The sequence below is a fragment of the Sus scrofa genome, chromosome 5 (genome assembly GCF_054392235.1).
Source record: "Sus scrofa isolate SSC_HxYL_T2T_F1_AM1 chromosome 5, Sscrofa_HxYL_maternal_Yorkshire_Landrace_v2.0, whole genome shotgun sequence".
Lineage (NCBI taxonomy): Eukaryota > Metazoa > Chordata > Mammalia > Artiodactyla > Suidae > Sus > Sus scrofa.
Genome location: NC_139387.1, coordinates 67,371,160 through 67,394,168, shown reverse-complemented (window position 1 = coordinate 67,394,168; position 23,009 = coordinate 67,371,160). Strand labels below are relative to the sequence as shown.

The following is a 23,009-nucleotide window of genomic DNA, read 5'->3' as shown; positions in this document are numbered from 1 at the left end:
AGAGCAGCAGGGCCAGGGAACCAGGAGAACTGCTCTCCCATATGGCTTGCAGCCTCTAGTCTTATGGGAAGGAGGTTAGTTTTGGGGTTGTTTCTGGCCAGTCGTCTTGCTCAGCCCATTCTTGTCCTGGCCCCAGGGTCCTTCGTGATAGCGCATGCACCTCTCAGCCAAGATGGATTCTGGTGCCAGGGATCCTGGGAAGTTGCTCATCTCCTCCCTCCTGTTGGCCCCTCCCAAATCCTCCCCTTTAGTCTTTAGGGCAGCACCGTGCTCCTTATCAGGGTCTCCTGTTGCAAGTCAGCTCCTGTAAGCAGCTATTATCATGCCTGGCCTAGGTGGGTGGTTTCATTCGGTGGTCCCCAACAGAGCCACCTAGAAGACAGAGCCTATAGTCATGCCCAGAGGCCCTGGACCCCCCTCAAGGGCATCTGAGCGATTCCATTGTTCTGTCCTCCCAAGAGGGAAAGCAGCCCAGCCAAACAGACCAGGCAGTTCTTTGTCATGCCTGATGCAAGGATGAAAGGTGCTTCTTTCCAGGATCAAACTGAAGGACACTGTTGGAGCACATTCATAGCATGTCCTTAGCAAGCTAAGTAACTAAATAGACTGAAGCTCCTCTTAACAAACACTGATTCTGTTGTATTTAAACTATTAATTTATGTAATATGATTTTGGAGAATAAAGCACTATTGAGTACCTAGCTTCTCCTAACCCCTCAGTTCTTGAATGTTTGATTTCAGAATTCCTTTCAAGGTTTTAAAAGCATTGACAACCCCAAAGAGTTTGGCCCATGTGGCTTATATATGTCATATTTACCACACTGGAAATTAAAACTGAAATTTTAAAATATATTTGTTAACCTACCGAAAAATAATAAGCCTCATATACGTTAACATAAATATATGTTTATGGATATAGCTTCCAAAACCAAAAAAAAGTGAGAAGAGAGGCATTGTTTTACATTTTTGCAAATCTCTTTCATGTCTGGCATCATGGAAAATAGCTGGATTCTCATATCTGCTGTAACTTCACATCCCGTGTAGCCTCTAGAAAATTCCAGTTACGCTCATGAAAGAAACGAGACTAGAAAAGGGCACCTACCCTCTTAATGATGTTATGAAAAGAGTTTTGACTTCAGAGATGCCCTGAAAAAGTCTTGGGAATCCTGTTGGGGGTTCCCTGGCTCACCCTTTGAGAACCCCTATTCTGAACCCCTTGAATGACCTGTCAAAGATTTCCCGTAACTGCAAAATAAAATAAAAACAGAGATGCACAGTCAGGCTTCCAGACAGAGACCCAGGCTGAGCCACCCTCAGTGGCCGCCTTCCCTTTAACCCAGTCCTGGTCCTACTCAGAGCCCAAGTCCTGCCCTCACCCCCCACCCCCATGGCCCGGAAGTTCTAACACTGGCAAGTACAATAAAGAGGCCAGAGACCTTTTCTCCTTACCTTGCCCTCTCATTCCCAGAGCCTAGCCTGGTAGTTTCCCAGAGGTGGAGTGAATTGCTCTTCCTGGAAGAAGTTTCAGGGAACACTTCATTATTTGGCAACCCGGGAAGGTCAAGCCCTGCCTTGGAACATTCTCCCTTGGAAAGGACGCTGGGCTACGATCAGATCAGCTCCGATTCTCAAGCCGCCCCCTCCCCCGCCAAAGCACAGGGACCTTTGTCCTGACTCTGGGCCCCCTTGGGTGCTTCAGCTCACCTTAGGGCCGCACCTTCAGGGCAGACCGGGAATGCAAATGCCCCTGGGGCAGGGAAGCACAGGGCTATAAGACCTGCGGTTCCTTAAAGACATAAAAGGGCATTTTCCTGTTTTGCTTCTAAATAAAAAGTTCTTTGCTCTCACACGTTGGCACTCCTGAGCCCTGCGTCTTAGCTGGGCTTCAGAGTTGAACACAGGGGCTCTTCGGATATGGAGACTCAATGTGGTGACCCGTTCGGCAAGTCTTTTCCCTGTATCCCAACTGCCTAACTGACAAGGCCTTTTTTCTCTCTCTTCTTTCTGTCTTGCTCTCTCTCCAACAGGCTTGCAGCCAATGTACTGGAGCAGGGATGACGTAGCCCAGTGGCTCAAGTGGGCTGAAAATGAGTTTTCTTTAAGGCCAATTGACAGCAACACGTTTGAGATGAATGGCAAAGCTCTCCTGCTCCTGACCAAAGAGGACTTTCGCTACCGGTCTCCTCATTCAGGTGAGAGTCTGGACTCGGGACACAGGCTCAGCCTGCCAAGTCTGGTAGCGAGCTCTGGTCTTGGCGCCCACTCATCCGCCCAAGAGATTTCCACAGCTGGTCCACGAATGACGCAAGGATGATGACCTTGCTTGGTGGAGGATGGGCCCTGCTGACAGAGGCCAGCTTGAGGGGAGAAGAGGAAGAAGTCCCAGGTCCAGGGGAAACTTGTAAGGGTAGGAGAAGTAACCCAGTTGCAACCTACAGATCCTGGGACGTAAGGGATCCAGTTGTTCCACCAGATAAGGAGGAAAAGGCATTCTGGCCCTTTCTCTCTGCCTCGCTTCCAACTCTGAAAGCTTTAAAAAGAGACGCTTGAGAGTGCATGTATGTTGCAGACTGCTCGGCTGAAAACAAAGATAGGAAAGGACAGGGAATGAGAGCTGATGAGGTGGGAGGTTTAGAAAGGAAAGAAGAAACCAGGGAACAGGAGAGAAGGGCTGGAAAAGGTGGAGATCCTAGTAGCCCAGGTGAGTTTACAGATTTCCTTTGCAAGTACTGAATTTTTTGAAGTAAGGCGTCTTGCAGTTTGTAGAAACCCTGAAAAGTACAAGTAGCAGTTTCCTCCAGCCCATCTAACCAGAGAGATTTATAACTGGAAGGGGCTCCTAAAACCATGTGGAGAGGTTTTCCTCATTACAGAGCTTCTGTCCCTATAAAGTTTTTTTGGTTTTTGTTTGTTTTTTGGGTTTTTTGGCTTTTGTTTTTTTTTGTTGTTTTTTGGGGTTTTGTTTTTTTTATCTTTCTAGGGCTGTACCCACAGCATATGTAGATTCCTAGGCTAGGTGTTGAATTTAGAGCTGCAGCTGCCAGCTGACACCACAGCCACAGCAACACGGGATCCGAGCCGCGTCTGTGACCTCCACTACAGCTCATGGCAACACCTGATCCTTAACCCACTGAGCAAGGCCAGGGATCGAACCCGCATCCTCACGGATGCCAGTCAGATTCGTTAACCATTGAGCCACGACAGGAACTCCCAAGGTATATTGTTGATGCAGATGAGATGTCAAGTCTACTTTCCAATTCCATTTCTCACCCTTTATGGAAATATAGAAGTAGGGATTTGGGAACTCCACGTGTCCACAGGGACCTCAGTTGTCTCAAGGACAGTTACGCAAGTACCACCAGACCCTCCCTCTGTCGAGTCTCATTGGGGTCCCCCAACTTTGCTGTCACTGGCAGAGCCCTTTCTTCCTTGACTAAGGGCAAAGATCCTGCAGAAGGTCTGGCAGAGTCCCCAACTACGTTCACCTTTATTTACTCCTGGAGGCCAGCCAGGGGTTAATAAACCAGCCAACCGTCGTGAGGAAACGACCCCGTCACGGGGGGGTGAGATAAGGCTATGGAACCATATCTCCCCGGCTTTTCCCAATTGTGGCAAAACCGTTTCTATGAGGAAACGATAAAGAGGAAGTTTCCCCCCCCCCCCAAAGTATAGATGTGAATGGAAACTTCCAAACTTCACATGACCAAACACCAGATCCTTGTTAAGGTTGTAAAAGGAACACAGACACACCTGAAACATTGTGTCTTCAATCATGGATTCTCACTGTAGTCTCAGAATAAGAAACCTGTACAATAGTGATGGAAATACATAAAACTGACCTAAAAGGAACCTCAAGAGTTCCTTTTAATTCAGTGCAAAAATACTTCCCTTTTCTGTTCCAGTGGAAACTCAAAGATTATAGTCAGAGAGGCAAAGTTACCTCTCTGGCAGAGAAGAACACTGCCGTTTCAGTGTTGCAGAAAAATCATTTGTGGAAGGTGAACAAAGGAAAGCCCAGGGATGTGTTTTAACCTGAGTCACCTTAGCCCTTGGGCACTCTTTCCTCCCAGGGTCTTTGTAAATCTACGCCATCCCTCTCTCTCCTTCTTGTGGCTGATTTACTTTCCTCTCTAGGGACCTCTCACCTTTACATGTGAAACTGGGTTCTCTCTGCTCCACGCTGAAAGTGAAGGTACCCAGAAGCCTGTCGGGATGCCCTTGCCACTTGGAAGCATCTTTGGGGAGTGGGCCACATGGGAGGCTGGGCAGGAGCCTGCCGGCCACTTGGAAGCAAGATCACACTGAGCCTAGAGGCAAAGGGGGCCGGAGGAGGGAGAGCAGAGGCGGGCAGGACTCAGGAAAGGAGGAGTGGGGTCAGGACTTAAAGGATGCAACTGAGTGGGTGACGTTGAAAAAGAGACCTTCTGGGTGATTGGAGCAGCATTAGCCTAGTGTGTTTGGGTGGCGGTGAGAAAGGCCACCTGGGAATGGACAAGGCGGGAGGCAGGAAGGCCCGCAAAGGCTGGTGACTCGTCTGGAATAAGGTGTCGAAGCCATGATTCAGAGGGGGCGGTAGAAATTCCTTCTGTGAGTGTCCCCTGCAGCTCCCCACCAGAGGGATAGAAAGGAGGGGTAGGAGAAGTCATTTCCAGCTGGGTTGTCAAGTGAGGCTCAAAGGTACGGTGACAGAGGCAGACTTGGCAAGTTTGAAAGGTGAGCGAGATGGGAGTAAGGAAAGGTGGTGCGGGGGGAGCTCAGAGAGGAGGCGACACAAGCGGGAACCTCGTTGGAAACATCCTTCATCAGCACTGCCCCCTCCCCCACTTGTCTGAGTGCCTCTTCATGTCTAAATTCTGATCTTTTCTCCTGGAATGCCTTCCCCAACTCCCATCCCTGCATCCCTGATTCTCCCCTTCTCTTGCCTCCGCCTCTCCCACCTCAGTCTGGGTGAGGGACGGGTCCTCTTTTATCTCAGAGCCTTTCCTAAATCTGTCATGGCCACACACACACACACACACACACACACACACACACACATACGCATGCTCACTCACACTGCATTTTGCGTGACCGTTTCCTATTCCATAGCCTCTGCCAGAGTTGAAAGTTCACTTTGGACAGGGCCGTGTCCTGGTAAGCTGCCATGTCCCCAGCACCTAGCCCAGGGCGTGGCATCTAATTGGCACCTAATAAATAATAGTTGAATTGTGACCCAACATGAGAGACCCTTAAAGCCCAGGGTGAAGAGTTTGGATGTTATTCGTGGGCAGTGGGAAACCATGGAAAGGTTCTGATCAGGAGAATGATATCATTGGGGCTCTCCCTTCAGAGTAGACATTTGTGGAGTTCCCACTGTGGCTCAGCGTGTTACAAACCCAGCTAGTATCCATGAGGGTGCAGGTTTGATCCCTGATCTCCCTCATTGGGTTAAGGATCCAGCGTTTCCATCATTTCCACAATGAGCCGCGGCTCGGATCAGGCGTTGCTGTGGCTGTGGTGTAGGCCAGCAGCTGCAGTTCCCATTCAACCCTAGCCTGGGAATTTTCATATGCCATAGGTGTGGCCCTAAAAAGCAAAAAAAAAAAAAAAAAGCAAAAAAAAATAGACATTTGCCATCAGTGCATAGGATGGATTCACTGGGTCACTAAAAGGGAAGCTGAGTAGAACAGTGCAATTCTCTGACTCAAGACAGTGAAGTCCAGACCTGGATCACTGACACCGAAATCATAGCACTTCAGGCACAAAATGGTTAGCCTGGCACTTTGGCCAAGCAATGCCAGGACATCCAGGAAGATGTGTCCTCTTCTGCAGAAATCAGAGACTGGAGCCAGCCCAGAGCTGGGACTAAGAGATTTAAGTATCGTGCCCATTACAGTGAGCTGAGAATAAAGATAAATTTATGCTGTAGGCAGTTTAATTAAGGCATCAACCAGAAAGCCATGGACAGAAATTCAAGGTGATACCTGCCGGTAGAGGCTGTAAGAAAACTTATCACAAACAGAGGAGTATTGTCAGAGGGATTGGAAGATAGACCTAAGAAGCAGTTGAGAAGCCCTTTCTCACAATGAAGGCATGATATATACCTGCTCACACACTCCTTGGGTAGAGACATGGTATAAATAGAAAATCATGTTTCTCTCTCAGATGGAACAGTTGGCAATGCTTCTCTGACATGGGCTTTCTGCTTTGGCATTTGCTGTAGCGGGTGTCCCAGTCCCTGGTCCTCCACATGGCTCTTCCACACATCACATCACTTCGTTGGCCTTTATTTTCCTGGTCTGTAAAATGGGATTTTCAACATGGGGATCCTAAGCTCCCTTCAACTCCAAACAGTTCAGCGCAACTTCTGCCACTGAAAGTGTTAAGCTCTGAGTAAATATGACAACTTCCCACCCTCCAGGCAGTGAATAAATACTTTGATCTCCTTCAACCTCCATGCCTTATCAAACCTAGACCTCACCCAATTTTGTCCTGTCTTTCCTAAAATCTTTTTTTGCTGCCTAATTCAAAGCAGCAGCAGCTTCTCAGCAGTCGTGGGGCTGCTAGAATGAAACAGAAGTGTCTGGCGGGAGTTCCCATTGTGGCTCAGCGGAAACGAATCTGACTAGTATCCATGAGGACGCAAGTTCAATCCCTGGCCTCACTCAGTGGGTTAAGGATCCAGCATTGCCATGAGCTGTGGTGTAGGTCATAGACAAGGCTTGGATCTCTCATTGCTGTGGCTGTCGTGTAGGCCGGCAGCTGCAGCTCTGATTTGACCCCTACCTGGGAACCTCCATACTGCTGGTGTGGCCCTAAGGAAAAAAAAGTGTCTGGTGACATGTCACCATGAATGGATGTTTATGGCTTCCTCCTGGCCACGTTTCCTGCCTGGATCACCCAGCGTTATGCTCTCTGTATATGGAAATAACATTCCTTGACACAGCTCATCCCAAATGTAGAGAGGAGAGAATGGAAGCTCAGTGAATTGTAATTATTGAACTATTAAGATACCTTAAGTCAAGTACGGTAGCCCTTCTGAACGCCACGTTCTTCCACCAGTCTCCCAACTACACTTCTCCTGTCCCCTTCCAGGACAAAGGAACACCTTGAATAAAGCAGGAACATTCAGAATGTCCTTTAAATATCATCTCCAAACAGAAGCCGTCAAGGTTTCGCATATAAATGGGACCTGTTCTTTGAAACAATCTCCCTATCAGAGGATACAGCAGGATGACAAATTCATAACATTTGCAAAGTTAAGGAAGAAATGTAAAGGAATTGCCATTTTATAAAACCTTACCTGGATGTGTTTATTTTACCTAGTCCTTGAGCTCCTAGATACCACATTCAGTGGTCTGGGATGATTTCAATTCAAAGGAATTTCATTGAATTTCCTGAATTCAGTGAATGTCTTGCAGTGGATAACTCCGATGTGTTACTTGACCCTTTGAGACTCTGAGAAAGCACATAAATAAGAAGGAACAGACAAATTGGCATGGCTATTAACTCTTATATAGAATTACCCATTGCAAGACATTTAGGTGGCATGAATTAATGCATTATTTAAATAAGCAAAATAAACCCATGTTAATTGAATTCATGTTAGATTTTCTACCAATGCTTTTTTTTAAAAAAAAAAAAGGAAAAACAAGTGTATTTTCAAAGTTCTTTCAATTTAATTCAGCAAAAAATGTGTTGGCGTTTTACTAAGGAAATCAGTTTTTGATACCATAAAGCATTTCTTCCCTCTCCAACCCACCAGCATCTTTGTCTTCGGAAACATGCTTTGCTTGTGACCTTCAAATATAGTAAAACTTCCTTCAAAGATTAAACTGAAAATACTGGTCTTTACAGATACTTCCTTAGAAACCAACTTACCTATTAATTTCAGTTAAGCAGTGGTAGGTGGTTTGCTGGATTGAGTGGTTGTGTCAACTAGCTGTCATAGAATCAAGTCACAGAATGCGAAGGTATGGGTCATAGAAGGGAAATTTTAGCCATGAAGTGTGGAAGTTCCAGCAGACACGACCCTTGACTAAATTCACCCAGAGTTGCTTCTTTCTTCTTCTTCTTCTTTTTTTTTTTTTTTTTTTTTTTTTGTCTTTTTGCCTTTTCTAGGACCTCTCCGAAGCATATGTAGGTTCCCAGGCTAGGGGTCTAATAGGAGCTGTAGCCGCCAGCCTACACCAGAACCACAGCAACGCAGGATCCAAGCCACGTCTGCGACCTGCACCACAGCTCACGGCAACGCCGGATCCTTAACCCACTGAGCAAGGCCAGGGATCAAACCCGCAACCTCATGATTCCTAGTCAGATTTGTTAACCACTGAGCCACAGTGGGAACTCCTGCTTCTTTCTTCTCTTGCTGTGTCATTGAGCAAACAGACAAAAAGTAAGTGTGTTACACACCAGAGAAATCCTGAATTTCTTAGCACCTCGCGTGTCCCACTGGTGAAATGGTGGTGATAACTGATCCCTCTGCTGTGCAGAGTGAGATTATAACGTGTAAAACATGCAGGACTTCCTCTAGTGCATATTTAAAGTGCATACTTAGGTCACACTATTTTTATTTTATATATATATATATATATTTTTTTTTTTTTGGCTGCACCCACAGCACACAAAATTTCCAGGGCCAGGGATCGAACCCACACCACAGCAGTGAAAACACCGGATCCCTAACCCACTGAGCCACAGGAGAGCTCCTGCAATATTTTTATTTCCTCTTGCGCTTATTCTATGGTTTATCCTAAATTATACTCTATATCTAGCTAAAGACAGTTGACTTACTAGCCATCTTTTCTAACTGATTTATTCTCGTCTTAAATGTAATATTCAAATTTCCCCACAGCCCACTCCCTTTTTTTCTCAGGATCTCTACCTGTAAGACATAGACAGCAATTATGTTTCAACTATTTGTCCCTAAGTAAAAAGTAGTTTATTTTTATTGTCCCAGAGGCATTCTGTATGCAGGGTAAGGTGTGTAATTCAATCAGCCTACAGAAATGGACGGGAATGTTGGAAACTTAGATGGAGCAGAGTTGGAAAGCCAAGCCGTCCCATGATGGGAATGGGCCTGTCATGCCACCAGGGATCCTCCAGGCGTGTGTCTGCGTTGGGGTTTTCACTGTTGAATTTATGATGAACTTAAAGGGACCCAGACCTTGAACTTCATTTTGAACCTGTCACAGGCAGAAAGGACAGGCAGAATTTTCTGACACCTCTGAGAAGTATGCCTAGCACACCATGTGTGCTTTTTTTTTTTTTTTTTTTTAAGACTTGGTCAGAAGGAAACTAAAATCTCTGAATAAAAACAGAAGAGAGAGAAAGAGAAAAGAGAACAGTGTGCAAATAGAAGAACGTGTTACTTCAGAGAATCCTCACAGACACCTATGTACCTAGTAAATCATTGCCGAAAAATGCAAATGCGAATAATGTCAAGATTCTGCTTTAAACCTGCTGAACCCAAGAAGTTCAATGTTGTGAAACCGTGGGGGAGAGGCTCTGGGTCGCATTGTCGATGACACTATGCCTTGCTCCCAGCCTTCCGGAGGACATGCAAAGTAGAATAAGAACTTTGCAACTAACCTCACCCGTATTTCCCAGATCACACCAGTTCAGGAAAATGTCCCAAGGAAACAATCCAAGAGGGAGACAAAGAAGATCCCCTTCGCAATTCCATGTGTGATTGGCAAAACTGGAAATGCCCCAGCCACCCCAAGTAGGGGACTTGCCAAACAAACATAGAGAATATCCACACGGAGGACACTACAGCTTTATGGTCATTCACTGAGAGTCACTTGTTTTCTTCAGTGCAGGGCCATGCAGATCACACTCCGGACTTGAAATGCTCTTTTAAAGACAGGTAGACCCCATTCAGAGTCTGAAGCAGAGATTAGCATGGCGTGGTGCGGAAGTGAGAAGTAGGATATGGAGCAGTCGGCACGTAGGCACAGCGGTGGTGTCATAAACTGGTGGCCAGCAGGGCCAAGGGGGTGATTCACGGAAGTTAGAAGGCGCAGAGTCTCTGAGTCTTGGTGACTGCTTAGCTTTGGATGAGAAGGACAGAGGGGTTAAGGCTGAGACCCAGGTTTCTGGCCCCATCAGCCAGCCATGTATTGAACCAGGAAACACCATGTGGGTTATAAAGGCTTTTATGTCAAACACCTAATGTGTGGGGTGCCTGGGTGACATGCATCAGGAGGAAGGAGGATGTGGGAGCTTCTGAAGTTGAGAAGAGAGGCTCACCTGGAGTCGATGTAGCACAGATGAGCTGCCTGTAGCCATGGGAGGGGATGACATAGATTACGCAGGGAGAAAGATTGCCCTGGGAGCCTTCACGTAGTAGGAGAAGGAAGGAGGGAGAGCAGAGAAGTGGGAAGAAAACCAGGAGAATGAAAACCAGGGAATGTCTGGAGCTGTGGAGTGGTCTCAACAAGGAGGTAGTGACCAGTGGTGATGATGTCGCTGAGAGGCAGACAGGTCCCCAGGTACCTTTGCCCTTTGGGTTTGACAACAGGGAGGTGACCCAGCAAGAGCACTTGGGACAGGTTGGAGCTGCAGGGCCCTGGGCAGTGGACAGAGAGGGGGTGGCCATAACAGAGCTGGACAGCTCCTGGCGGGGAGGGAGGGTTTGGCTGCAATGTGGGGAGAGATGGGAGCAGCACCTGGAGGAGAAGATGAGGACAGAGAGAGAGAGAGAGTGTGTGTGTGTGACAGAGAGAGACAAGAAAATCTTGAGTCTACTCAAATACTAAAGGGAAGAAACTCATAGAAAGAAGTTGAAGATGAACTAGAAGGAGAGAGACTGAACAGATGTGTCTTATGAGATGATGTCAGCTGGAAGGAGAAAGTTCCATTCATATGAATATGACTTTCTGAAACTTAGTCGTGTGCTTTAAAAACAAAAGTATTGAAGCAAAGCAAAGAGTTTCCAGGTGGTTGTTTTTTTTTTCCACGACATGTCTGTTGCTAATTATCATAATCACAAGAGGTACCATCTCCTGAGCTCATGTGACAGCCAACGTGGGGCTGGTGCTTGAACACATCATCTCATTTAATCCTCTCAACAGCCCCGCCAAGTCTGGGCATCATGCTCATTTGAAACAAAAGGATATTTAATTTAGCCTTGAACTAAACTTGAAAGAGAAAAAAGGGTCGGCTTCAGGGCATGCCGCTGATAAATAGAGGAACCAGGCTTCAAACCTGGGACTTGCTGGCCCCAGAGCCCAAGTTCTTTCCTCTAAAAGTAAAGCAGTTTAGATAAGTTGAACCCCCTAAATAGTGTCTTTATGTTCAGGGTCTTCCAAGACTAGTAAAAATGCTAAGGCAACCTGTGATGGTTTTGTTCACTCTCTACTGTTCGTTTGAAACAAATGGCAAATGAAATAATAGAATTGAGGATTCTCAGAGTAGACGGCTGGCTTTTCACATTAAGATCACGAATAAAAAATTGTGTGTGTGTGTTTAGCTTGGGGGTGTGTGTGGGTGTGTGGGTGTGTGCCTGTGCCTGTGCCTGTATCTAGGAGCTTATCTAGGGCTTATGGGACCTGAAGTTTATAATTTGAGGATGCATATGTAGTTCTAGGGCTCCTCTCCTGGGACTATGCACATGAAGGCCCCTGAAACTCACTAGCTTCATGGCAGATCTACTTCTCCACATGCACATGGGTGTGTGAACTATGTGTGTATGCACATGTGCACGAAGATAGAGGGGGGAACCAAGCAAAAGCTATTGTCCTGTGAACAATAGCCTTGGTTCCATGGCTTAGTACAATAGAAGCATCTTTTCCAGTTGATACTAGTGACTTGTTTGCTGGGAAGGCAGAGAATATTTATCAAGGATCGAAAGTACCAAGAGTTTCTTGAACAGTGCCTTTGAATTCAAGCCAGTGGTCATTAGCCAAGATATACAGTGCCATGGCTCATGCTCTCTATAGAGCAGCAAATAAATATAACTTATTTTTAAAGATCTTATTTCAGAGATCTTTTTGTTAACTTCACTTTAGAGATGTGATCTCCTCTCACTATGAAGATTTTAGGAATGTGGCAAGAGGGAGGTCCCTGGGGGCCTAGCAGTTAAGGATTCAGCATTGTCACTGCTGTGGCTCGGGTTTGATTCCTGGCCCGGGAACATCTGCGTGCCTCAGTCGTGCCCCCGCCCCCAAAAAAGGCATGTATAGCAAGAGAACAGCCTGAGTGTTGGAGGAATTGGGGGCCAGTGGAGATGGAAGGGGGGGACTTTTATTTATTTAGGAAGCTGTTGTAGATGGGACACACATTCTGTGCTGCTCCAGAAGCCAAAATTAAGAACCAGTATAGATGAGGTTGCAGAAGAGGCCAGATTCCAACTCAACAGTAGAACTTTCTGTCGACTAGAGCAGTCCAAACGTGGTTTCGCGTATGTTGTGGCCCGCTGCCCATCACGGAAGTGCTCAGCCAAAGCTACTTCTTGGCAGGGGAAGGGGAGGCAGGGGCCCTTTTACTGCACACAAGTTCAAGTCCCTCCAAGAAACCTATAGCCTCCTTCTAAGACGCCAAGCCATTACCAGGCACACTGTTACTGCCAGTCACACACAGCCGGCATGCACGGCAGCTTGGTTTTTCCCCCAGAGTAGTGATGTGTGTGTTCTGAGCCAGCCACGGTCCCCCACTGAGCTCCTGGTTGCTGAGGAAACGTGTCTGTGAATGAGCTGATCCAATTGTGGCCGTGCCCTATGGTCTTAGAATTGAGTTTTTTCTTGGCCCGGAACCTGGCCATTAGCCAGCTGTCACAGGTGGTACATGTCACTGTTAACTTGCTGGTTCTGGGGGTTTAGGTAAGGAACTGGCCAAGGTCTGCCTGATCGGCCCCTCCCTCGCTCTCCTGCTCCCCCAAGGAACCTCCTCGGCCTGGCTCCCTATTTCAGCTTTGGGATAAGAGGCTGAGGAGCGGCAGCACCAAAGGCCTGGGAAAGGATGGGGCAGAGCACATGGTGGTGTCTAGGCCAGGGTGAAGCATCCGGAGAGGCCGAGATGGAGGAATGGCCTCAGTCAGCCTTGACCTTCATGAAGGGGGAAGGTCACCTTGACCATGACCCAGACCCTCCTCTTCTGTTCTCCTTGGGAGACCTCCTTCAGGGTCGAAGGTCTGTCCTAAACCACTTTCATGATGTCCCTGGTGACAGTAGTGGTCACACAGCTGGCATCTGCAGAGTTCTCACTGTTTGCCCGATGCCGTGGTGAGCTCGTTCCATGGTCACCTCGTCACATCCTTCCAAGCGTCCTGGGAGGCAGGTGCTGCTGCCATCACCGTTTTACAGACAGGTGCTGAGGCCTGGGGAAGGGAAAGGGCCCCCGCTCTGTGGTCTCCCTGTCTCTGTACACGTAGAGAAGTGGAAACGGAGAGGCAAGTAGCCGGGCCACCACATGCAAGGCTCCTCTAGCCCCTGGGGTGACCTCCAGGGAGGGGCTGGGTGTGGCATGTGCTGTGCACCAGACCCAGATCTCAGCCTCCTCTTCCAAGGGAGATATTTGCATGTCACAGAGACGTTCAAGGAGCTGCTCAAGGTCGTCTGGTGCAGAGGAGCTGCCCACCCCCAGCCCCAGCCAGCAGCCTGTGCCTTCCCCACACACCAGCAGTCCAACACCCTCACAGACTCTAAATCTGTATTTCCTGGCCTCCCCTTCCAACACGGGTACACTCATCACTGACCATTTTTGTTAGTGATAGTAATTATCAGGAACCCATTTCCTCCGTGTTTTCATTCTCTCTTTGGCTACTACAGAAATAAAGCATTGCTCAGACCCACAGGATAGAACCCCAGCATCGGGAGGCCGAGCACATTTAGAAAAGTTCAGGAAGACGTTTGCCCTAAACCAGAAGAAACAAAGTGTTGATTAGGGACTTATTTTTGTAAGTGATTAAAATACGAATCATTAAAATAGGCCCGTATTTCAGGCTCTGTATCCTCGTCTCATCAGAGAGAGTGTCACCATGACGACTGGGTTTGAGTTATGACAGCTCCACACGCTGTCACTCGTGTGTCATGATGCCACCTTACACAGAACGTTTTGGGGGGTTGGGGGGGTTGTTTTTTCTTGTGTCTTTTTAGGGCTGTACCTGTGGCCCATGGAAGTCCCCGGGCGAGGGGTCAAATCGGAGCTACAGCTGCTGGCCTACGCACAACCACAGCAATGCAGGATCTGAGCCTCGTCTGCGACCTACACCGAAGCTCACGGCAATGTCAGATCCTTCACCCACTGAGCCACAACGGGAACTTCACACAGAGCGTTTTTAAGTCTGGTTCCGAACACCTCTGCATCCCCTCACCTGTCCCACTAAAAGGAAATACCCAAGCGGCATAGGGTCTTCAGCTCCTAAGTCTTTCGCTTTGTTTGATCACAGCAGTGGCAGTGAGTTATGTGAATAATGAGCAGAATTCAAAGGCAGGGGAAGGGACAAAGTCAAAGACACAAGGAGACCTCAGGAATCACTTGGGACAGGGTATCATGGAACTTTATTTGGTGCAAGTAGACATGGTGCAGAAGTTTGCAGAAAGAAAGGCATTCCCTCGGAGTGTTTCTCAGGTTTCAGGCTGAGTTGCAAAGAAAAAAAAAAAATAAATTAGCAATAGCCCAAGATATGCAGTTAAATTAAGTTGTTAATTAAAGTATCTGTTAAAAATGGCTAAAATTAGAGACAAAAGCCCATTGTTTGGTACAATTGTTGACTGCATAGCTGTCTGTGGAAGGGCGTGGGGGGACAGTCAGAAAAGCCTGTGGTATTTTAAAGATTCATCACCCACCCCCTAAGGGGTTTGGAGGCACCCACCTGCATTTTGGAACTTGGATCTAAGTCAAAGGGGAGGGACAAGACCATGACAGGTTTTTTTTGCTAATTGACTACTCAGTGGACCCTTCAAATACCAAATATATCGCAACAGAAGGCCTCCTGCTCAGACCAGCCCCCACCATCCTCTGCGAGGGGCTGACATCTAAAGACGGTTTTCTAGAGATTGTGGAACCTTGACGCAATGCCTGTGTGTATTTTTAGAGGGGAACATCCCAGAATAAGCCTGTCTCTTAGAGGGTGTCTTCAATAGTCAGCACCTCTGACCGGCTGTGAAGTTTTTTCATATTTATTCTTTTCCTGCCTGGGATTGGGGTGGATTAGAAAAGCATGTTTTTCCTCTCTCAGGAAGATTTCTGTGATGACTCCATAAGTTGTCATCAAAACATTAAAACCTTTTCTCCTTCTTGACTTTGTAATGCTTCTTTGATTAATCTGAAATGCAAACCAAGTAGATACGAAAAGGATATTTTTTTTTATTAAAATAGTAGCAATTAGTTGGGACAATGTAAGTTTCCTATGAAGTCTGGTACATCCCTGTGATGGGCTATTATTATGTAGCTACTATAGCAGCTGAATCATGTGGAGGGAAAAAAGAAACTATGATAAGCCTGATTCTAATTATGTAACTACGTAATACTGTAAGTAGTATTTACAAGGATTGGGTCTCTTAGGGATAGGATTATAGGTAGTTTTTTGTTTTCTTTCTAGCTTCCTGCAATTTTTATACGTTCTTTTGTATATGACTTTCATAATCAAAAAAGTTAAAAAAAAAAAAAAGCCTGCTTTTTTGGTGGCTCTGACCTTCTGCGTTTCAGTGTCACATCCTGTCCCCTATAAGCTCCACGTGGGTAGGTGGCAGGCCTGTCTTCCTCACCATCGTGTCCTTGGGACTCTGTCCAGGTGCAGAGTTAATGCTCAGCCCATGGTTGCTGAATGCACTGTTCCCATTTCTCTTTGTCTCTTTCCTTTTTCTTTCTAGGTGATGTGCTCTACGAACTCCTTCAGCATATTCTGAAGCAGAGGAAACCTCGGATTCTTTTTTCACCGTTCTTCCACCCCGGAAACTCGATACACACGCAGCCAGAAGTCATACTGCACCAGAACCACGAAGAAGGTACCAAGGAAACCTCTCTCCTTGCCTGAGACATAGCCACATCCCAGAGGCCCCACTGTTCCTCTGACGCCTTCGTTATTCTTATTTCCGTGATCCATTTTTCATTCAACAAACATTTGTTGAGTACTATGTATGAGACCCTGGGGCAAATGCTGATATGACTAAGGTCTACCCTTGATTCTCTGCAGCTCATAATCTGGGGAAGGGTGGCAGGGGGGAATGGGATAGATATACCTGTAAGTATCAAAAAATAACAGTAAGAGGTACCATAAAGAGCCAGTGGAAGGGGAGTTTACAGCCAGGTACAGGCAGCAGGTTCAGCTTCCTGAAGGAGGTGGTTCCGGAGGATTCCTTGAAGGCTGAGTCCTTGAAGGATTCTGATAAGCAGGGATGAAGTGGAGAAGGCTCCCGGAGGACACAGGATAGAGTGCATCCTTGGAATGGAGAGTAAGCAGATCACTTGGGTTGTAGAGCTTATTTTTCTCCCCCCACCCCCTTTGCTGATGAAAAACCCCAAACAGACCCTAAATAGAGAGAATAACTAAAGCCATGAGCCATCCCCCTGCTTCAACAATGGTCAGGGGAGAGGGGAGGTGGTCACTGAAGATTTTTAAGCAGGAGTAACATAAGCTGGAGGAAGAAAGGAGACCCAAACCCTCTGACCTCTGCCTTGGCCCAAGGGTCTCCTCTTCATGCACCAAAGGGGGTGTCTGGCAGTGTGCTTATCCCAAGTGCTTAGCTCAGGTGTCACAGGCACGGCTCTGCTCTAGTGAGCATCAGTGGTCCTAAGATCAGGGGTAAAAAACACAACAAAAGACCTGAGTCAAATTGTGGCCCTGGATGTAGTTCCACGTGGGTGTCTGGGTATAGAAATAGGGTATAAAAACCCTACTTTGGGAGTTTCTCGGTGGCACAGTGGGATCGGTGCCATCTCTGCAGCACCAGCATGCAGATTCAGTCCCCGCCAGGCACAGTGGTTAAAGGATTCAGCTTTCACAGCTGCAGCACGGGATGCAGCTACAGCTCAGATCTGATCCTTGGCCTGGGAATTCCACATGCCAGGAGGTGGCCAAACAAGAAAGAAAGAGAAAAAAAAAACCTACTTTGCTCCTTGTTCTGTTGAATAGCAGTGCATCATGCTATTGGTTCACATCTTTCTGCCCAGGTTGGGAGCTCGAAGTCATTCTTTTAAACTTGTCCTTAGGACCAGATGATGAGGGGCCTCAAACCCTGGGGTGCTTCCGGGGCCTCTCCTTAATTGGATCGCTCATTCCCCAGAGCAGGACTTTTTGTTTTGTTTTGTTGATGGCAAATTCAAAAATGAGAAGTGATTTGCTCTCTTAGTTAACCCCCCGCCCCCAGCCGACACAGTCTGACTCCAGCACCCCGACAGACACCTCTTCCCCCTGCTGAGCATGTCACAGCTGCTGGCCTCACTTCCGTGACAGAGTCAGCGAGCAAGCATCCTGCAGGCCAGGCACCCACCGCTCCCCTCATCCCATTCTGCCCTGGCTGTCCCCTTGCAGCCGCCCCCACCCCAGTCTGGGCTCTCATGTCCTTTCCTCTCCCTGCCCCCTGTGTTTCCCGCTTTCGAAGTAGCCACCTGCTACTCCAGGGAAAGCAGAGGTGGGTTTACTGAAGTTTGACATGAAGGCAGGAATCAGATGGACGAGGCTGCCTCTTCAGACACAAAAGGAGTGTAACAGGGTGTTGTTTTTTCTCTCGTTCTCATTATTAAAAAAAAAAAAAAAATCCTTGGAGTTCTCTGATAGCTCCGATCAAGCATTGTCACTGCTGTGGCTCAGGTCACAACTGTGGTGTGGGTCCGATCCCCAGCCTGGGAACGTCCCCATGCCATGGGCATAGCCTAAAAAAAAATCCCATTTGGAATTTCTGTTCCCCTTTTCCTTGGCTGTGATTGGAGGCTTCTGGTCTTGCTTCGTGGCAGCTCCTTCCCCCTCTCGCCTGGACCTGCCCTGACTCCTGTGTGTTTGTTGTTATTCTCATTGGCAGGAACTACTCGATAGAGAATGCTAGCTGCTCTCAGAGCCCCTCTCCAGCTGGGTAAATGCAAATGTGCCACGGCAAATGCCCTAATGAGCTGTGCTCTTGAGTCTTATGTTGTTGACAAGTGAGCTCAGTAGGTAAAAGGACAGAGCTAATGAGGCCAAGGTCAAGGGCTGCATCACCCTGTGGGACAGTCAGCTCTGGTCTAGACCTGCTCTTAAAAGTAGCGTGTTCTTGGAGTTCTCATTGTGGCTCAGCGGGCTAAGGACCCAGCGTTGTCTCTGTGAGGATGCCAGTTCCATCCCTGGCATTGTTCAGTTGGTTAAGGATTTGGCATCACTCCAAGCTGCGGTGTAGATTGCAGATGCGGCTCAGAGCCAGGCTTGCTGTGGCTGTGGCGTAGGCCGGCAGCTGCAGCTCTGATTCAAGCCCTGGCCCGGAAACGTCCATAAACCGCAGGTGCAGCCCTAAAAAGAAATAAAAAGTAACATATTCTCAGAGACAGTTCCGTAAAGCTGGCAGCCAGGAAATACAGTCCAGTCCATGCCCTGCTCCTTCACCTGCTCTCATGTGAGCACCTGGACACACAGAAGGGAGCAGAGCTCTCTGTCAGGTGTATCACGTGAGGAGCACTGTGTCAGGCACAGAAGTCATGTGAAGAGGCTGCCGACCCCCAGACCTCCAGGTAGACGGGTGCCCTTGGTGACCAAGGGACCACCTCGAGAGGTGAATAGATCAGTACTAGTTCCCCACCCCCAACCATCTTCCCCTTCTTCTCCACCAAAAAGAAAACATATCCTGGAGTTCCCGTTGTGGCTCAGGGGGTTAAAACCCAACTAATATCCATGAGGATGCAGGTTTGATCCTCAGGCTCATCCAGTGGGTTAAGGATCCAGCATTGCCACGAGCTGTGATGTAGGTCACAGGTGTGGCTTGGATCTGGCATTGCTGTGGCTGCGGTGTAGGCTGGCAGCTGCAGCTCCAATTCCACCCTTAGCCTGGGAACTTACAAATGCCACAGGTACAGCCTTTAAGGGGGGGGGGGAGGGAAAGAAAGAAAGAAAAGAGAGAAAGAAAACATATCCAGGCCAACATGAGCAGTCTCTAGAATCAGTACTTATATTGTGAATAATAACGCCTTAACATGGGTGTATGTTAAGGTACAGAAAGATCTGATCCACGGGTGGGGGAGTTTGTAAAGGGACGTTGTAAGCATCCAATATTACATCCCCAGTGATTGATGTTACATAATCAGGGATACAGTACATTGTAAAAGTATGTTGCTCTCGACTTGGCACCGAGCTCAGAATCTCGGAATGGGAGGAGAACGGGGCATTCCAGAGAGGGCCGGGCTGGCACAGGGAGGCGGGCGGAGTGACGTGCAAGCACAAAGCGTCATTCAGCACCCCCCACCCCACCCCCCGTGACTTCACCTCATCACCGCCGCTGACTTAACCAATTCAAACATTCATGATTTCACAATGGGAATTTATGTCACAGGACAAATGTATCTTGTTTCATCTCGCAACAGTGCCCGCAAACATCCCGCCTGAGTGCTTGACATTGAAATCTTGCCTTCTGTCCTGGCAGCCACGTGGCAGTGCCAGAAGCTGGGGGTGGGGGCGGGGGGTCTGTGTTAGCTCAGAGGTTCTTCCAGGCTCTAATGGGAGAGGACAATGATCATAGTTGAACCCTTTATTTTTTTAAGATTTTATTTTTTCTATTATAGCTGATTTACAATGTTCTGTCAATTTCTGCTGTACAGCAAAGTGACCCAGTCATACACACACACACATACACACTCTCACACTTGCTTTTCTTTTCACATTATCCTCCATCATGTTCCATTACAAGTGATCAGATAGAGATAGAGTTCCCTGTGTTATACAGCACAATCTCATTGCTGATCCCCTCCAAATGCAATAGTTTGCACCTACTAACCCCAAACCCCCAGTCCCTCCCACCCCCTCCCCCTTGGCAACCACAGTCTGTTCTCCATGTCCATGAGTTTGTTTCTTTTCTGTAGATGGGTTTATTTGTGCCATATATTAGATTGCAGATATAAGTGATATCATATGGTATTTGTCTTTCTCTTTCTGACTTACTTCACTTAGTATGGGAGTCTCTATTTTGTCAACATTCGTTACCTCTCCGATGTACACACTTCTGAAAGGATGTCAGGCCTTGGGCATTGGGCGAATGGCCCAGGATTCAGATAGCCACCCAGGTCTAAAAGAAATAGCATTTCCACTCTTCCCTTACTTAGTTATAGGAAGGGAATGCAATATTATGTAATTAAAGTAGCCTTATAATTTTTGATCCATACCAAGACATTTAAGCTGGTGAAATGGGACTCTAGTAAGTGAACTAGGACAATAGACATGAACCAGGACCCTCCCTGACAAACTGGAACACGTGGTCAGCTCAGATAACATGTTTTAAGGAATGGGATCGGAATGTCAAGAGACCAGGTTCTAATCCTCCGTTCTGCCAAAGCAGTCTGAAGGGTTCACTTTCTCATTTCTCTGGCCCTTGGTCACCCTGGTTATAAGACAGGGGATTCGACCAAATGGTCTCAGATCTCAGAGCTCTCAAATCCTAATATTCTTTCCAAAGTCTGAGTCTCCCCGGGTGGTAGGAAGATGAGTGAGACATGTCCTCTACCTTGACATCATGGGCAACTGAAATCCAGAAAAGCATAGCAGTGTCCCACCTGATGGTGCTCAGAAAGGTTGAACATCTGTTCTCATTTATCTCACTTTACCACGAACTGCTGGTACTGTTACACCTCTCAGTAGTCAAACCAAGAATAGCATCGTTCACGGGTTTCAGAGGAAAAATCTCAGTTTAAATAGATTCCTTTTCTTTGATTGTTGGTGACCTTTTTTATTGGCGTGAGATGAGTTAGACCTTAGATAGCTATGTAGGAAGGACACTCCTTCTTTTACCAAAACCAGGAAGCTGAATATGTTTAGAAGCTTCAGACCAGCAAAGGGCTATAAAATAAATGTGTATTTTATCACATGCACTTGTGCTATTATAACTCCTTTTGATAGTAATTCCTTGGGTTCCAAAATCAGTGACTTGCGGCTGCTATGGGATATTTAAAAGAAAAGCTTTGTCCAACGTTATATTCGATTGCCACAGGTCCTTGGTGTTAGAACTTCTTGAATAGTGATTTCCTGAAAGCTCATTAAGTGATAGACAACACACTGTAGGCCAGGCTGGTGTCAGAGTGCGGTCAGCTCTGCGGAGTCACCCCGGTCGGGCTGGACATGAGCAAGTCTCCAGGGAGGAGGGATAGGATCTGTGCTTCTCAGATGTTCTCATCGCACGACCTCTTTGGGGATAATTTCAGCCCTTCGGTCCTGCTGTCTCCTGGGCCCCACCTTGGAGACTGGGAGGAGATTTTTCATCCCTTGTATCTGAAACTTTCACACATGCTATGCTGTGAGTGTGTCTGCAGTGGGGAACACAGTTCTTTGGTGCACGATCTGCTCTGGGGCTGCTCTTTGTCACTAGGTAGATACGGCACCTGGAAGCGAGGATGAGAAATTCCAGGTGTCCAAATACAGTTCTCAATTCGTTACAACTATCCCATGGTTATGGCCCAGGCAGTAGAGAGAAATCATTTCTTCATGGAGGGTGGGAAGGGTGGCCTATATTCTGGGATGGCCTACAGAAGTTTTATTTATATGATTGCTTCACTGGAGGAAACGCTACCCCTTCTCCCTCCCACCTCCATCACCCCTCTCCTCCAAATTCAAGCGTCCAAAGACTCCTTTGGAGGAAGGAAATCTTATACAATTTTAGTGAGATAATTAAAGGAGGTGAGGTGTATGCATCTACTTCATAATAACAAAATAATAGCCAACATTTACTGGGACCTCGTTGTATTCCAGGCCCTGTTCTAAGTTTTCACGTGTTTAATTCATTTGATCTTCCAAAGCACCCTATAAAGAAGGAATGTTATTTTCACTTTTTAGAAGGGGAAATTGAGGCTACGAGGGGTAAAGTAGCATGCCACCAAATCACATAGCTACGAAGTGGCAAAGCTCAGACTTAGCCCCGGGTCTGCTTGGCTCCAAGGCCTGTGTTCATTCCACTGCAGCTTCATGAACAAGCCGACCAAAGTAACATTTTTTAATTGTGTATGTTTGCAGGCACCTTGAAAATAGGGCAAATGATTCAACAATGAGGAGAATTCTGGAGATTAGGATGCCAGGATCGGTCCCCTGCCTAGGGTGCAAAATCCTGGCAGGTCCCCACACTCCCAAGAGCCTAATGTTTCTGCTTCATAGTATAGATCTTCCTAAACTTAGGATGGGGTATGCCCCCAAAATCCCATCATAAGCTGAAAATATCCCAAGTTGAAAATGCATTGAATACCCTTAACCTATGGAACAGCACAACTTAGCCCAGCCAACCTTAAACTTGCTTAGAACACTTACCTTAACTTGCAGCTGGGCAGAATCATCTAATGAAAACCCTATTTTTATAATCGAGTGTGAAATATCTCATGTCATATGCTGCATACTATACTGAAAGTGAAAAACAGAATGGTTGTCTGGGTGCACAGTGGCATTAGCCAGGCACCTTTGTGACCACGTGGCTGGCGGGGAGCTGTGCTCACGGCCACTGCCCGACATCCCCAGGGAGTGTTGTCCTGCATGTCGCCAGCCCCGGGGAAAGATCAAAATGAAAAGTGTGAAGTATCATTTCTACCTGATGCATATCACTTTCGTACCTTGCTAAAGTCGGAAAAAAATGTTAAGCCCAACCATTGTAAGTCGAGGACCATCTGTACCCGAAACTGCCAAATTTAAGCCCAAAAAAAGTCAGAGATAACTTTCGAGACCCCAGTGTATGTCTTCAGTTAATGACATTAAAAAGTCATACTAGGAGTTCCTGTCATGGCGCAGTGGTTGACAAATCCGACTAGGAACCACGAGGTTGCAGGTTCAATCCCTGGTCTTGCTCAGTGGGTTAAGGATCCGGCATTGCCATGCGCTGTGGTGTGGGTCGTGGGTCGCAGACGCGGCTCGGATCCCGCGTTGCTGTGGCCGTGGTGTAG

At 47.2% G+C, this 23,009-nt stretch overlaps 1 protein-coding gene across 6 annotated transcripts in view; it reads left to right on the top strand.

Moving 5' to 3' along the window:
• ETV6 (ETS variant transcription factor 6) overlaps positions 1–23,009 on the top strand; it is a 253,951-nt gene that overhangs the window by 196,048 nt on the left and 34,894 nt on the right. For all 6 annotated transcript variants that reach the window (XR_014803833.1, XR_014803834.1, XM_084956744.1 and 3 more), the window contains 2 exons: positions 2,027–2,191; positions 15,794–15,928. Coding sequence is in view for 4 of the 6 variants with exons in the window: in XM_005652587.4 (XP_005652644.1) it covers positions 2,027–2,191; positions 15,794–15,928 (300 nt within the window). In the remaining 2 variants the exon portion in view is untranslated. The remainder of the gene's footprint in view (positions 1–2,026; positions 2,192–15,793; positions 15,929–23,009) is intronic.